Raw genomic sequence first — 13,410 nt, 5'->3', positions numbered from 1 at the left:
GCACTACACTTTGAAGTTCGGGCGGATATGTCCTGGAGGTAGTTTCGGTCAGGAACCTGGCACAGTCCCACATGATGTGCCATTGGTACGCCGGACCCACTGCACAAACACTGCACACGCCTTCTTCTATTTCCTTTGATGTTATGTTCAGGCTCTACCGCCGTCTGTCCACGGTACGTGGGTTACTTGCCACCCCCTCCCCACCCCTCTCTTACGCACTCCCAACAGATCCTCTTCAGACGCCTCCAGACCCGCTTTCTGTCATCCCCTCAGTCCCCTACATGCTCCCTATGCGCACTCTCTACATGCACACTCTCCCACATCCTTTTCGGCTGCCCTGCTGACCCTCCCCCGCAGGGACAGCACGCCATATCGAGCTGGGAGGACTGGGAGGTCCTGCTCACGTCTGCAGACCCGACATCGCAGCTTGCTACGGTGACTCGGGCTGCCGACGTCATGTCCCGACATATGGCCTACTTGATGCAGTGCGGGACCGCGCAGTGGCCCAGGGACCCAGCAGGGTCTTAAACTCACTTGCGAAATAGTTTTTCTGTCTGTCTGTCTGCCGCTTGTGGGTTTCGTTCTTGTTTCGTTCTTGAAAAAATTCTCCCCACCCATAGCCAATCCCCGCCGCGGTGGCTCAGTGGTTAGGGCGCTCGACTACTGATCCGGAGTTCCCGGGTTCGAACCCGACTGCGGCGGCTGCGTTTTTATGGAGGAAAAACGCTAAAGGCGCCCGTGTGCTGTGCGATGTCAGTGCACGTTAAAGATCCCCAGGTGGTCGAAATTATTCCGGAGCCCTCCACTACGGCACCTCTTCTTCCTTTCTTCTTTCACTCCCTCCTTTATCCCTTACCTTACGGCGTGGTTCAGGTGTCCAACGATATACGAAACAGATACTGCGCCATTTCATTTCCCCCAAAACCAATTATTATTATTATTAAGATCGGATGCTTGCAAGCGCTGGCGCCCTCTACACGTCTGAAACAAGGATCCGAGTGGCTCCAGCAAGTCTTGCGTAGGAAGCTGTCGTCTGCTTATGTGCGCTGTTGCTGCAGCACCATAGCGGCCATCATAGAGCAGTGCCCCCTGAAGAACATGCCTGAAGCGTCAGGGGTTTTTCTTCCCGCCGTAGAGCGCGCGTCCGCCGTATGGAGGCGCTGTCAGATGACCCTCTAGCAGACGACACGCAGGCAGCACAGAATTTTCTTGTGACTGCCGTTGCAGCAAAAAGTATGCCTTCTGGTGCGCTGTTTCTTATATTATTTGTGTGGTCTGTTTAGTGTTACCGTTTGACAGGTCATGCGTCGATGACTGCAGTTGCTGGAGGGAGTAGCGAGCGAAAATGCATTGCTGTTGCGTTCCGTTTTGCATGTTCAGTCAGCGAAACAAGAAACGCAACTTTTCGTTCCATGAAATTCCTGCCGACTTACAACTCCGGGAAAGACGGCTCAATGTAATTCGGAAAAAAAAACTGGCAGCCAAACACAACATCAATTTATTCTGCAGTTTGTAGCTTGCATTTTCAGCGAAGGAAATGCTACTGTTGACAGTTTGACTGCTCACCAAGACTGGGGTGAACTCTTTTAGCCGACGTCAGCGCTCCTAAAAGTGTTACAGGGCCTCAAGAAGTTCGTCGATATCATGCTCAAAGACCGAACGCATCTTCAAAGGCCCCTGGACACATATGTGTCCGCGATTTTATTCACACTAGTTGTAGAGCAAGCATATGCTTGCTCTACAACTAGTGTGAATAAAATCGCGGGTTTGCCTGTCCTGACCTGTGAGAACAAGGATAGCGGCCACAGGGAAGCACTACTGCATATTATATGCAAGAAGTTCATCAAACCGTTGCTAACAAACCATGCACTTGACATAATTCAGACATGCAATTAAGAATTAGCGCAGTTGCGAAGATGTACAAGAAACCTCTTTCCCTAAAATGCTTGAAACTGCAGTAAGAAACGATTTCTGCCGCCTACATCGCACCGACGCATGCCATTTTTCCTTGCAAGTGCGTACGTGTCTGTGCCTTCCAGCACTGTTTTTTTAAATATTCACACGTCGCTCGCCATGTCTGATGCTCGATCCCCTTGTTCCAGTTGTCATTTTATCAACGCACTTGCTGATCACTTGGAGAAATCCGGTCAGTCAGGCCTGCTGTGTTACTCCCAAAGTCACTGTTTGCGTATGGCGCATCACACAGGGAACCTATAGTGAGCTGTGTTTCTTGCGAAAAGAATAGAAAAGAGGGGCATGGGTTTATTTGAAATTTAATTGTCAACGTTATCCAGGGAGGTACCATTCGGCGAAAGCTCGTCGGAAAGATGACCAGAAACAGCGCAGGCTGGGCCTTCCAAGATCTGCTTCACCTGATCTAAACATCTCTCGCAATGCTCCGCAGTAAGATTGTAACAGGCGCGCTTCGCAAAGTTCTAAGAACATTAGATATGAGGGATGTGCCCCCTCCGGGCCAACGACTCCCCAGGCAGGTTACCGCGACGTCTCCAGCTTCCATCCATTGAGCGCCATGCAGTCCTCCTTTGCCACGGGTCACCTGGCTACAGTTGAGAACTCAGGTAATTCCGGACCTCCTCCTGTTCTTATTCTATTTCATGGATTATTTTCGCTTTTTGCTTGTCCGAAGTAGTTGATTTGTTGCCATTGGCAACAGTACACAATACAACCATGCACCATGCAGTGTAAATACTTATTTTGCGGCATTTCTAGCCACTTCAAGCACTTGTTGCAATATGGATGTTTCGAACATGTTCCTTTTGTTGCAAACCGTCCAAAAGTTACTGGTTATGCAGCACACAAAAGGTCCTAACGGCATGATAGAACGGCGTGCACAGCACGCTCTTAGATTTCGAAATCGAAACTGATGCTCTGCTTTCAATATTATGTGGAAGTCAGCTTAGACTTTTTAAGCATTTTGTGCACTCTGAGACATCAAAGAACATGTTTTTTTGTCATTAACAAAATAAAAGTTGTTGCTCAAAGCCCGAAAAAAGGATGAAACAGCATGATCGGGAGCCGCGCATCACAGTCTCCCAGCCATTGAAACCAAAAATCTTTTAGCGGCTCCTCGCGGCCAGTCTGCGCAACATCGTGGCGATCTCAGGGCCCATTGAAATCGAGGAGACGCTTCAGGCATGTTCTTCAGGAGGCATTGGCTGGCGTCACGGCGATCGCGAGCGTCACGAGGTTGTGCAGCTGGCAGTGGGCTGTGCTGCTAGTTCGTCGTTTAGGGGTTTAGGTTTCTGCTTGCGCCGTAGCTGCTTGCTTGAATGTGACATTAACGATGTTGCTCAGCACATAGACACTATACGACGAAGCGGTGCAAAAGTGCATCTTGTAGTACGTACGCATTCTAAGTGTCTGGCACTCCCGGTATCTAAATATTAAGTGCATGCGCGAGAGCAGTGGCCAAAGCGGAGATGTCGGCATCACAAGTAGTGCCCGAATACGATGTCAAATTTATTGCGAGCTCAGTGAACACGCCAGGTGCTGGCAACGTACAAGACAGCAGTTCGACATCATCTTCATCCAACAGCAGTAAAGGTAAAGTGTGAAACAAGAACAGTCGTACTTGTTCATAAAGTAACCCACAGGCAGCATTATTGTCACCTGTCGGCAGTTAGTGAGAGCTATGCTGCGATCCAATGTTGTTGAATTAACCTTTGAAAAGACGGCACGTACCCATTCGGGATGATCGGCCAAGAATCGGGAGGCATGCAGAGATTTCTATACATGTTGCGATCCAATACAACTGGCTACGTTTTTATTTTTCTTCCTCCAGATATTGATTGTTAATGCCTTTATTTGACTCATAATGATGTGTTCAGCTGCTGCTCATATTTAGCACTGTCTAGCTTTGGGATAAGTGGTAGGCGGCTGCCTTTTTTTTCTCCTAAGATGAGTCATGTTCATCCGATCAACATTTAATTTCTAAGAAAGTACAGCATTCGGGTAGTTCGGGTTTCATGACGTTGACATAGCATATGCTTTTTGGCGTTTTGTAGAAATAGCAACACATTTGGGCGTCAAATGCTCTTGATCTCCTTGTTTCGGTACTTCGTTCCTCTGCATTATATGTTGCGAAGGGTCAAAATAAATTTGGCTGGTTTGAACTTTGCACTCTGAAAGATAAGCAGTCTAGTTAGCTGAGGAAGTCAGCTGTGCACTAGGAAGTGCTTTTCCATTGTTTGTTATCAGTGTGCTCCACAATAAGCTGATAATGCACAGTGTGGCCCTTGAGATGCATAGCTTAAATTTCCAGCTAGATAATCAGCTTTGGTATCTGCAGTATGGCGTGTGCTATGAAAGAGCACATTAAGGCAATGGCATCGCTGGGAATTTGCACACAAGGATTGAATTTTCATTGTTCAGCCAATCCCTCTCAGGTGTGTGCAGTGATCTTGAGCACATACCAGTGTAAAACAGACAGGGGATCCAGAATGGGATGAATGCGTTGAATTTCCCTCTCTAATATAATGCTTCATGAAAAATATATGCAAGCCATGATCTTCAGCATGAACATTTCATACTTACTACTGCCATTTCTATGCTACTGCCTAGCTTGACTGCTGTTCCATGGCAGCAGCGGACAGTGCCGTTAAAAAAAAAGAACTACTTGGTTTTATCTGGTGCCCAAGTGTTTTCCTTTATTCATTCAGAAGCTGGTCTTGCTCAGCTCTTTGAGTGCGACATGTCAGCAGACTTTCAAACTTCAACATTAATGCTTGTTGAAATACTGAAGAAAATTGTTTCTCCCCTTGCATGAGGCACAGGCATTGTGATGTGGTTTGATTATTCCTGAACCTCTGAAAGACTTGGCTGGTTTATGCCACCTTGATGGGGAACCGTTGTTGTGTATGAACCCAGGAAAGAAAATATTGGTTCAGTGAGCCATGCATTCTAGCACCTCAGTCTTCTGAGCAAAGATGAATCTTGCAACCTTGCTGCCGCTCACTGTTGTGTTGGTATCATTTTGTCCAGGACGAATGGGGCCCAGTGCTGATTCAGTTTTTGACTTTGCTTGCTTTTTCACAGTTCAGTACAAAATGTCTGAGTGCACAACAATTGCATAAAAGAAAGGTGCAAACAAGTTATGGTTGTGCCCAAAATTATTGTTAGCCAAAATTATGCACAAGCATATTACAAAACCACTCTGAGGAGTGAATTTTTCAAAAGGGTGCACTTTTTTGCATGTACATATTGCAGAATGGTTTGACCAAAGCTGATTCAAAGTGAAGGGAAACTGGAAGGGCTTCCTGCTGACGTTAGAAAATGTCTTGTTTCTTCGTTTGTCTCTTGAAAAAAAAAAAATGGCTTGTAGACTCCAAATTTTAGGGCTTATATGTGCTTATGCCCAAGGAAGAGGTTCTTGCTTCCAGAAATGTGTGCCCTGGTCTGGCAAAAGCTGACTTCAGTATGTGAAAATGGCTTGAACGTCCAGTTGGTTTAATGTGCTAGCATTAGGAGCCCCACTTTGACAAAAAGGTCTGTCATTGTCCGGTGTAGTGTTGTGTACACTTTGCACCTTCCACAGCTGGTATACAGAAGAGCCACCTTCCACGGTTTGCAGGGGGTAAAGTAGTGAGAGGGAAATCCCCCTCTTCATTTGTAGGGGAGAGAGCGTATGGTGGCTGCCGCGGAGCAGAACCTTGTTGCAGGTCCCCTGGGCAGCTGTAGTTAGCCGCAGCCAGCCACCATGGCTAGCATTAAAAGACCTAATAGTAACGCATTGTCATTGCATAATGATAATTAAGCACCCCTTGTAATTTTTTTTTTAACAAGCTTTTTGTGCCATAAATAAGCTGTCTGACAAGTGCATTGGTTTTACTGTCCCTGTTTGATCTGCACTGTAAACTGCACTGACTGCATATTCTAAGATTACAATTATCATTGATGTGGTAAAGCTGGCGTTTTGAACCTGCTAGTTTTACCTTTTTAGTCATTACAAGAGATCATAACTGATGGTTTAACAACTAGTAATGAGATGAAGATATCTAATTTTACTGCGCTAGCACTAAGACCCCCCAGTCACTAATTTCGCCACTGTCTATCTGGCATGATCACAACCTGCTCACCGGATTTTGAGCAAACTGCCCACCGTGGCAGGTGGCAGTTAACATGATTAGTTGTGAGAGGTTGCTCAGGAAGGACAACCTGATCTCGCAAGCCCCACTGGTGGCAGCACCTGTCATCGGAGGGCAGTGGTGCATCGCTTAGCCATTGCAACACTGCAACAAGAGTCGTATGAGGACTCCCAGGAATCTATAATGTAAAACAGAGAATGACGAATTCCACATATTTGGGCATTAATGAACCCATTATCATTGTCGTGTCATACCCTTGAGGTGGAGCTCAAGTGTTTTCTTCAGCTGGTTAGGAGGTCCCATTACAGTCTTGCGACTTCGGGACCTCGCTTCCTGTGTACTTCCTGTGTACTTCCTGTTTGTGTGTGCTAAAATTTGATGCATTGTGACTGATGCAGTAGCCACTAATACCAGTGTAACATTCTTTTAGGTTCCTCCTGGGTCTCTGCGGTCTTTCTGATCATTAATGCTGCCCTGGGAGCTGGCTTGCTGAATTTTCCACATGCCTTTGACCAAGCTGGTGGCATAGCAGTGGCCCTGTCTGTGCAGGCGGTGAGTAAATTGGTCACAAGCATGCAGTTATTTTTATCATAACAGACATTTGGGCTTACCTGCTGGCACTATATTCTGCATCTGGCTCAGAGCTCAGTAGAATGTTGTGTAAACACAAGCTTTATAATAAGAGAGTATATTATTCTTTGAAGTCCACTCAAGCTCAGCCATATGGCTATGAAGGAAAGCTATACAGCTTTCGCAGAGACTTTGTAGTTAAAGAAACCAAATTTCTGAGAAAGCTGTATAGCTTTCCTTTGTAGCCGTATGGCTGCGCTTGGGTGGATGTCAGTAAGTAATATACTACCTTATTAGAAATGTACTCTTCCTTGTGGGATTCCCCTGTAACATTTGACTAAACAGAAGCTTATTTATGTATATTGATTCTGTATGAATTTTGTTTTTCATTAGTTGAGCTACAGTAAAATATTTTTATATTCATGCTCAAGATAATTAGGAATGCGAGAGTTTTTTTCACATAAAATACATCTGTTGTATTTTGAGCATTATTTTGAAATTGCGTGTAGTGGTTTTGTGGAGCAACACACATGATGTGAGTAAAACGATGGAATTTGACAATTTTCTATTGTTCTGGAATACTTTATGAGAGGTCATTTATTACCTTAAAAATTCAAGATTTGTTGCAAGTTTGGAAACGTGCAGCTGAAGCAATGTCTCCTCAATGGGTTCAGTTAACTTGCAACTAATGAGCACAATCTTTAATGCGGAAGTTCTGGACCACACTGGTAGCTACTGAAAGATTTATGCTAGAGATGGTAGAGTTTAGCTTCAGCTTCCCAGGGCAACTTCCCACTGCACCAGGAGTGAATTGCTCCATAATTATGCTCCTGAGTGCTTAGTGGGTCAGATAACATACCAGATAACATGTGGAATTTTCCATTTTGCTATTCTATATGTAGACCAATTAGTAAGCCAGTCATTCTCTCTATTTATGTTTTTTAAAGAGTGACTAAAAAATCTATGATAACACTCAGAAGGAGTTTCAGGTTATCTGAGGTTGGAAAGCAGCAAAAGAATGACCACTTTAAGTGTGGGGCCAATCATTGCACAGCGTGCAATGATTGGCTGAATATATATATATGCATTCAGACATTTCACGGTCATCGGTCGAACACCAAGATGTACGGCTTAAAACAAAAACACCTCTTAAATACACATGGCAATAGCAGGCGGATTTCAGAATTTGGTTTTTAAAAAAAGGTAAAAATTTCTAAAATAGTCCAACCAAATATGAAAGGAAAAGTAAAAGACAGAGACTGCTTACTTAGTTTGCTTGGGGCGTTATTACAATATATGTTTCAACATGCCTTTAATGTTAGATAGCTTTTTCTAGCCAAGTGAGTTACTGTGTAAGGTATAACCATTTAATTTAACAGTGTGTTTGTGATTTAGTATTAACAGCCTATAGCTATGCAAGAAGGCAATGTTATTTGTGGAAAAAGCGACTATGTTTGTTGTTCTACACAAGCATCTTTTGGCTTATTATTTTTTGTTTAAATGAGTGCTTATGCATACAAAACCATCAAGGGAGTTTAGTTCAGGCTGTTATGTGTAATGCTGGAAGCAGCATAATCTTGGCCCTATTTTGAAGTCTAGAAATTTTTCTACTTGGACCAGGTGGTTTTGCAATGACTGTTCTTGCGGCTTTTCGTGTTTACCTGGATTAATGTATGAAAAATTAGATTTAATGTAGCGCTTTTTTCAGGGTTAGAATCAGATTGCATTTTCGCTCTCCTTACATAGATTGGATAAGAGAGGCATTTGTTACTCGTCTGCAAATTTTCAACATCGTACAGTTGCTGAAAGCGGCATTCCTATTCCTTTTTACGGCCACGCCATGTGACACTGTCAGTTGTCATTTCTGGAAGTGTGCTGGTGTGCTTTTGAGAGGAGTACATCAGTGAGTGTTGAGCACAAATGAGCATTCTGCAGGTGCTGTTGCTCTTTGTGGTGGGAGCCCTGCTTGTTCTGGCATACTGTGCCAGGCGGCATGACTGTGCCACCTACCAGGAGGTTGTGCTGCGCGTGTGTGGGCACCGTTTCTGGAGCTGCTGCTCTCTGGCTGTAGCCCTCTACTGCTATGGAACTTGCATCACCTTTCTAGTCATTGTGGGAGACTTCTCAGATCGCAGTGAGTAGTTCCTTGCTAAGTTCATTTAACCCTTTGAGACGCCACTTGTAATTATGCATAGAAAAAACTTTTTTTTTACATAAACATTCTTTTTGGGACCAAAGAAAGACAAAACTATTAAATTCTTGAAAGTTATCATGAAACTTTATTATATGCAACATTGACACAATTGTGTATACAGCGCCTCTGTGGTCACAAAATTTACTTGTGGAAGTTCAAGGAAGCAATTTTGCTCTTTTGTCAGGCACTGTGGCACAACGCATTTCATAGAGAATATCCGGGACCTTCCTGTGCACTTCTCGAGCTTGCACCTCGATGGCTTCTTCTGGTCACAGGCTTCGGGCCACGAACCTCGGGCCAATGGTCAAAGGAGTTGTAGCACGCGTCTGTGCAAGGAAGCGATGTTCCTGCTTTTTTTTGCCCTATCTTTGGTTGTGGTGCATGGATCTCTGCAAGAGAAGGCCTTCCAAGCTTTTTCTCAGGCAGTACCAACTTAATTAGTGCTTCGGCAACTTGCAAGCGAAAGTTCATCAAATCTAGGTGTTTAGCTCTAGGCAGCATTTGATTGTTGCGGAGGTATTCCAGCCAAGAATTGCAGATAGCCGCGTCCACAAAGTGAAAAAGCACCCTCAGTGTCCACTTTTTCGAACGAATTTTCGTGCGGTACAAACTAAGCAGGAAATCCAGCTTGTCAACACCATCCACTGACTCATTGTATTTCCTTATAATTTCTGGCTGGTGTACAAAGACATGCTCTTTCTTTTGTTTGTCCCATCGTTTAACTTCAGATTGCTGTCCTACTCCGACAAATTTGGATGCAAGTGTCACAGTATTATTATCGTTCCAAATAACAGCAACAGTGTCATCATCTGTGACGCACTGCTCTGAGTAGCCCCTTGGCTTCCTTTTCGTCAGCGGGTACTTCAACAGTCTGTTGGCCCGAACAGTTCCTGCTGCAAGTATGCTGTCAGTCCGGAGTTGACACAGAAAAGGAATCAAGGTGAAGTAGTTGTCAAAGTACAACTGATGATTGCACCCCGCCGGAATTCTTTTCGCAAGGTGCAGTACAACACCAGAGCAAAGTCCATATGCTTGCTTCAGTTCTTCCGGTATTGTGTGTTGGCTTTGGTACACCACGAAATCGTACAGCAAGCCACTCCTTCCACACAGAGCAAATACCTTTACTCTCCAGGGTGACGGCTTCCCTCGCACATACTGTTTAATTGAGAGCTTCCCTTTAAAAGATATTGTTTGTTCGTCAACTGTTGTTTGTTCTTCGACCTGCAGTTCTAGGCAGCGAGCTTTGATACTCTCTAGAAATGGGTGGACCTTCCAGACTCTGTCTTCGCAGCTTTCCTCTTCATCTACAGCAGCATGAAGGCTGTTGTGCAACTTAAAAAATCTCTTCGCTGTCATAGTCTCCGATATGAGCACAACTTGCGCAGTGCTTTACCAGTACATTCATACCCTTGGAAGAGGTATTACGGCCATTAGAATGTGCATACCGAAAAGCTTGCGCACCTCATCGGGATTTGTGTTAACGGAGACTTGGGACTGTTGTACACATTACAAGTTAGTAAACTCCGTTAAGGATTTATACACAGACTGCGGGATGTACTTGAAAAATAGTTGAAAGGTGTCATAGTGTCAGCTTCTTCTGGGGCGAATATGTCTCCTCCACCGAACACGATGTGAATGTTTTGTGGTGTAAATTCAAATTTGTCTTCATTATATTGTCTTGTTTGTTCTTGACAAGGTTAAGAAAACAACCCCTGAGTTACAAAACTGGTAATCTACATGAAACGAAAGCTGAAAAGAATGAGACACTAAAGGTTGGCCTTAATAGTTTAGTATCAACACATTTAGCACTGTAATAAAAACTGAGATTAAACATCACCAGGACGTTTTCTTCCCTACCACATTAGACAATTTCCTCAAAGAAGCACCAGGTAAATTTTAGAGGCACATAAGCGGCAAAAAATTCAGTAGTATTTTGTTAATGGTTGATAGCTCACCAGTCTCGGATACTGAAGCAGTTGCAGATGAATTCAACAAATACTTTCAGTCTGTATATATGCCTAGGAAGATACTAGCCTTCTTATTGAGCCAGGAGTTTTTTTTTTCTTCTATGTCCGGTGTCGTGTGCCAGGAAGGCATTTTTAACTTGCTGCATAACCCTGTTGCTGAAAAGCAGATTACCCCAATAAGATTCCTACAGCTTTCTTGTAGCATTGCGCAGAATGGATTTTGCATTACTTTTTTTACATTTATAGTTTGTCGCTTGTGCAGTGTTCTCTTTCGTCAGACTGGAGGACGGCTTTTATCATTCCTGTTTTCAAGTCCTGTGATCGCTTGTGTGTTTCAGACTACTGCCTGATTTTGTTGACCTTAACAAGCTGCAGATTATTACAACACATGATCTGCTGACGCTTGATCATATTTCAGGAAGAAAATAAACTGTTTTTAGATGCCCAGCATGGGTTTTGGCATGGTTTATCGACTGTGGTGCAGCTGCTTAGTGCATGTCATGACTTTTCACTCACATACATTTAAAAGCAAGGAACAGACTGATTTTATTTTTTTTTGACCATGCCAAAGCTTTTGATAAAGTGCCCGTAATAAATTCTACAGAAACCGTATACCTTTGGGATAAATAGTCGACATATCAAATTTATTAGATCTTATCTAGAAAACCAGTATTGATGTGTTCCAAGTTGATGGGTTACTGCTTTAAGACCCTACAAGTAACTTCGAGGTGTCACAGGGTTTAGTTTTGGGGTTGATTTCATCCCTTATTTATGTGAATGGTATTGTAAAAGTCATACATAGTGACCTTAACATAAAAGTTTTTGCAAATACTGCATTCTTTATGCCTTGGTCAAATCTGTAGCTGACCAAATTAGGCGTAACAAAAGCCTCTCCGAAGCTTCGGGTTGGTGCATGAAACGGGACATGCTCTTAAACACTGATAAGTTCTTATTCCCCCGTATATACTGGAACAAAACCAATTTGCAACATTCTTGTTCTGTAGATGGCGTTGTGCTTAAGGAGTCACCAGCTATTAAATATCTCAGAGTTACAATTACTAGCACTATAAGTTGGGCTGTCCACATTAATAGCATCTGCACCAAAGCTTTTAAATCCCTCTTGTTTTTTTTTTTCTGCGCAAGCTTCCAGCGGCATTTTGCCTATATAGAGCTAGCAGCATATGAAGAATTGGTCAGACTATGTCTGGATTTATTTTTTGTGTCTGTGGGACTCTTTTACAGAAAAAAACATTGCCAACTTAGAAAGAGTTCAAAGACAGCAGCTAGATTCATTTGCAACAGATATAAATGGTTTGATAGCATGAGAGAAATGTTTGAGTATCTTGGTTTCGATACCCTTCAAGCGAGACGGGCCGAATGCAGGTTAAAATACTTGTAGTAAACGTATAACAACATGATACAAATTGACAACCACAATTTCATTACCCCCCACACCTTGTGCACAAGCACACATCTTGATAACCGGAAAGTGATTTGGGAACATAGTTTTAACAATATTTAAAATACTTGTAGTAGTTAACGTATAACAACATGATACAAATTGACAACCACAATTTATTACCCCCCACACCTTGTGCACAAGCACACATCTTGATAACCGGAAAGTGATTTGGGAACATAGTTTTAACAATATTATTAAATTTTCATTTTTTCCGAGAACCGTAAGTGATTGGAACAAATTATATGCTGAAATTTATTGTCGATAGTTCCAGTTTTGAAGTGTTTTCTACGAACTTAAAGGAAATGTGTGCGTGAAGTATTCTTATTTCTTTGAATTGCTTTAACTGTAGCGGTTCATGCCTTGATTTGATGTATTTGGACCGTCATATTGTCATTGTTGATGTCTTCCTCTGATGTATGTGCTTTTTTTTTCTGCTCATTCCTGCTTGGAGTCAAGTGACTCTGTAATAAAGAAATGAAATATTAAAGTGTGTGTCAGTCTACGTGTAAAATGTATGTATCTGTAGCCTTCCTGTAATGTCCATATTGACTGTTTTCAAGACAGCCATTTAGAATAGGAATATGTGCTCCTTTCAGTACTTGCCAACTGGAGTGCTGTTAATAAGTTTGGTTGGAATTTAATTTCAGGAAATTTCAGATTAAGAATTGCATCAGAAATGCTTTTCTCTTTTATGTTTTCTGGCGGCCTGCGGAATGCAGTGGGGCTTTAATGACTGACCCTTTGATGGTTCTCCTTACAGTTTTTGCATCCCTCTATGGGCCGAGCTACTGCCTGCACTGGTTCATGCACAGGGACTTCGTTATAGTCACCACATCCGTTGTTCTCATTCTACCAATGTGCTTTTCACAGAAGATTGACTTCCTCAAGTATCCCAGGTATCTGACTTGGCATAAGCGTTATTTACTTTCACAAAATAGTAGTTTTGAGGATTGCTCATTGGTTCAGAAATCACAAATTGAAGTAGCAAGAGTTATAACACTGCAGTGGGAAAAATGCTTTTGCGCTATCTCTTTTAGGGAGGGCACTGGTCTCGGAGCTAAGTTTCTTGTTTCTGAACAAATTTCAATGAAATTGTAGACGTGTGCAGTCTTA

At 43.1% G+C, this 13,410-nt stretch overlaps 1 protein-coding gene across 1 annotated transcript in view; it reads left to right on the top strand.

The window, feature by feature from the left end:
- Window positions 1–3,155: 3,155 nt before the first annotated feature.
- The window catches only part of LOC144114217 (sodium-coupled neutral amino acid transporter 7-like), a 29,992-nt gene continuing 19,737 nt past the window's right edge, over window positions 3,156–13,410 (top strand). Inside the window, exons 1-4 of the mRNA XM_077647813.1 lie at window positions 3,156–3,564; window positions 6,535–6,656; window positions 8,610–8,808; window positions 13,058–13,193. Of these exons, the coding sequence (XP_077503939.1) occupies window positions 3,441–3,564; window positions 6,535–6,656; window positions 8,610–8,808; window positions 13,058–13,193 (581 nt within the window). The 5' untranslated portion in view covers window positions 3,156–3,440. The remainder of the gene's footprint in view (window positions 3,565–6,534; window positions 6,657–8,609; window positions 8,809–13,057; window positions 13,194–13,410) is intronic.

This window comes from Amblyomma americanum, chromosome 1, assembly GCF_052857255.1.
Source record: "Amblyomma americanum isolate KBUSLIRL-KWMA chromosome 1, ASM5285725v1, whole genome shotgun sequence".
Classification (NCBI taxonomy): Eukaryota; Metazoa; Arthropoda; class Arachnida; order Ixodida; family Ixodidae; genus Amblyomma; species Amblyomma americanum.
The sequence above is the reverse complement of the archived record's forward strand: the minus strand, read 5'-3'. Positions and strand labels throughout refer to the sequence as shown.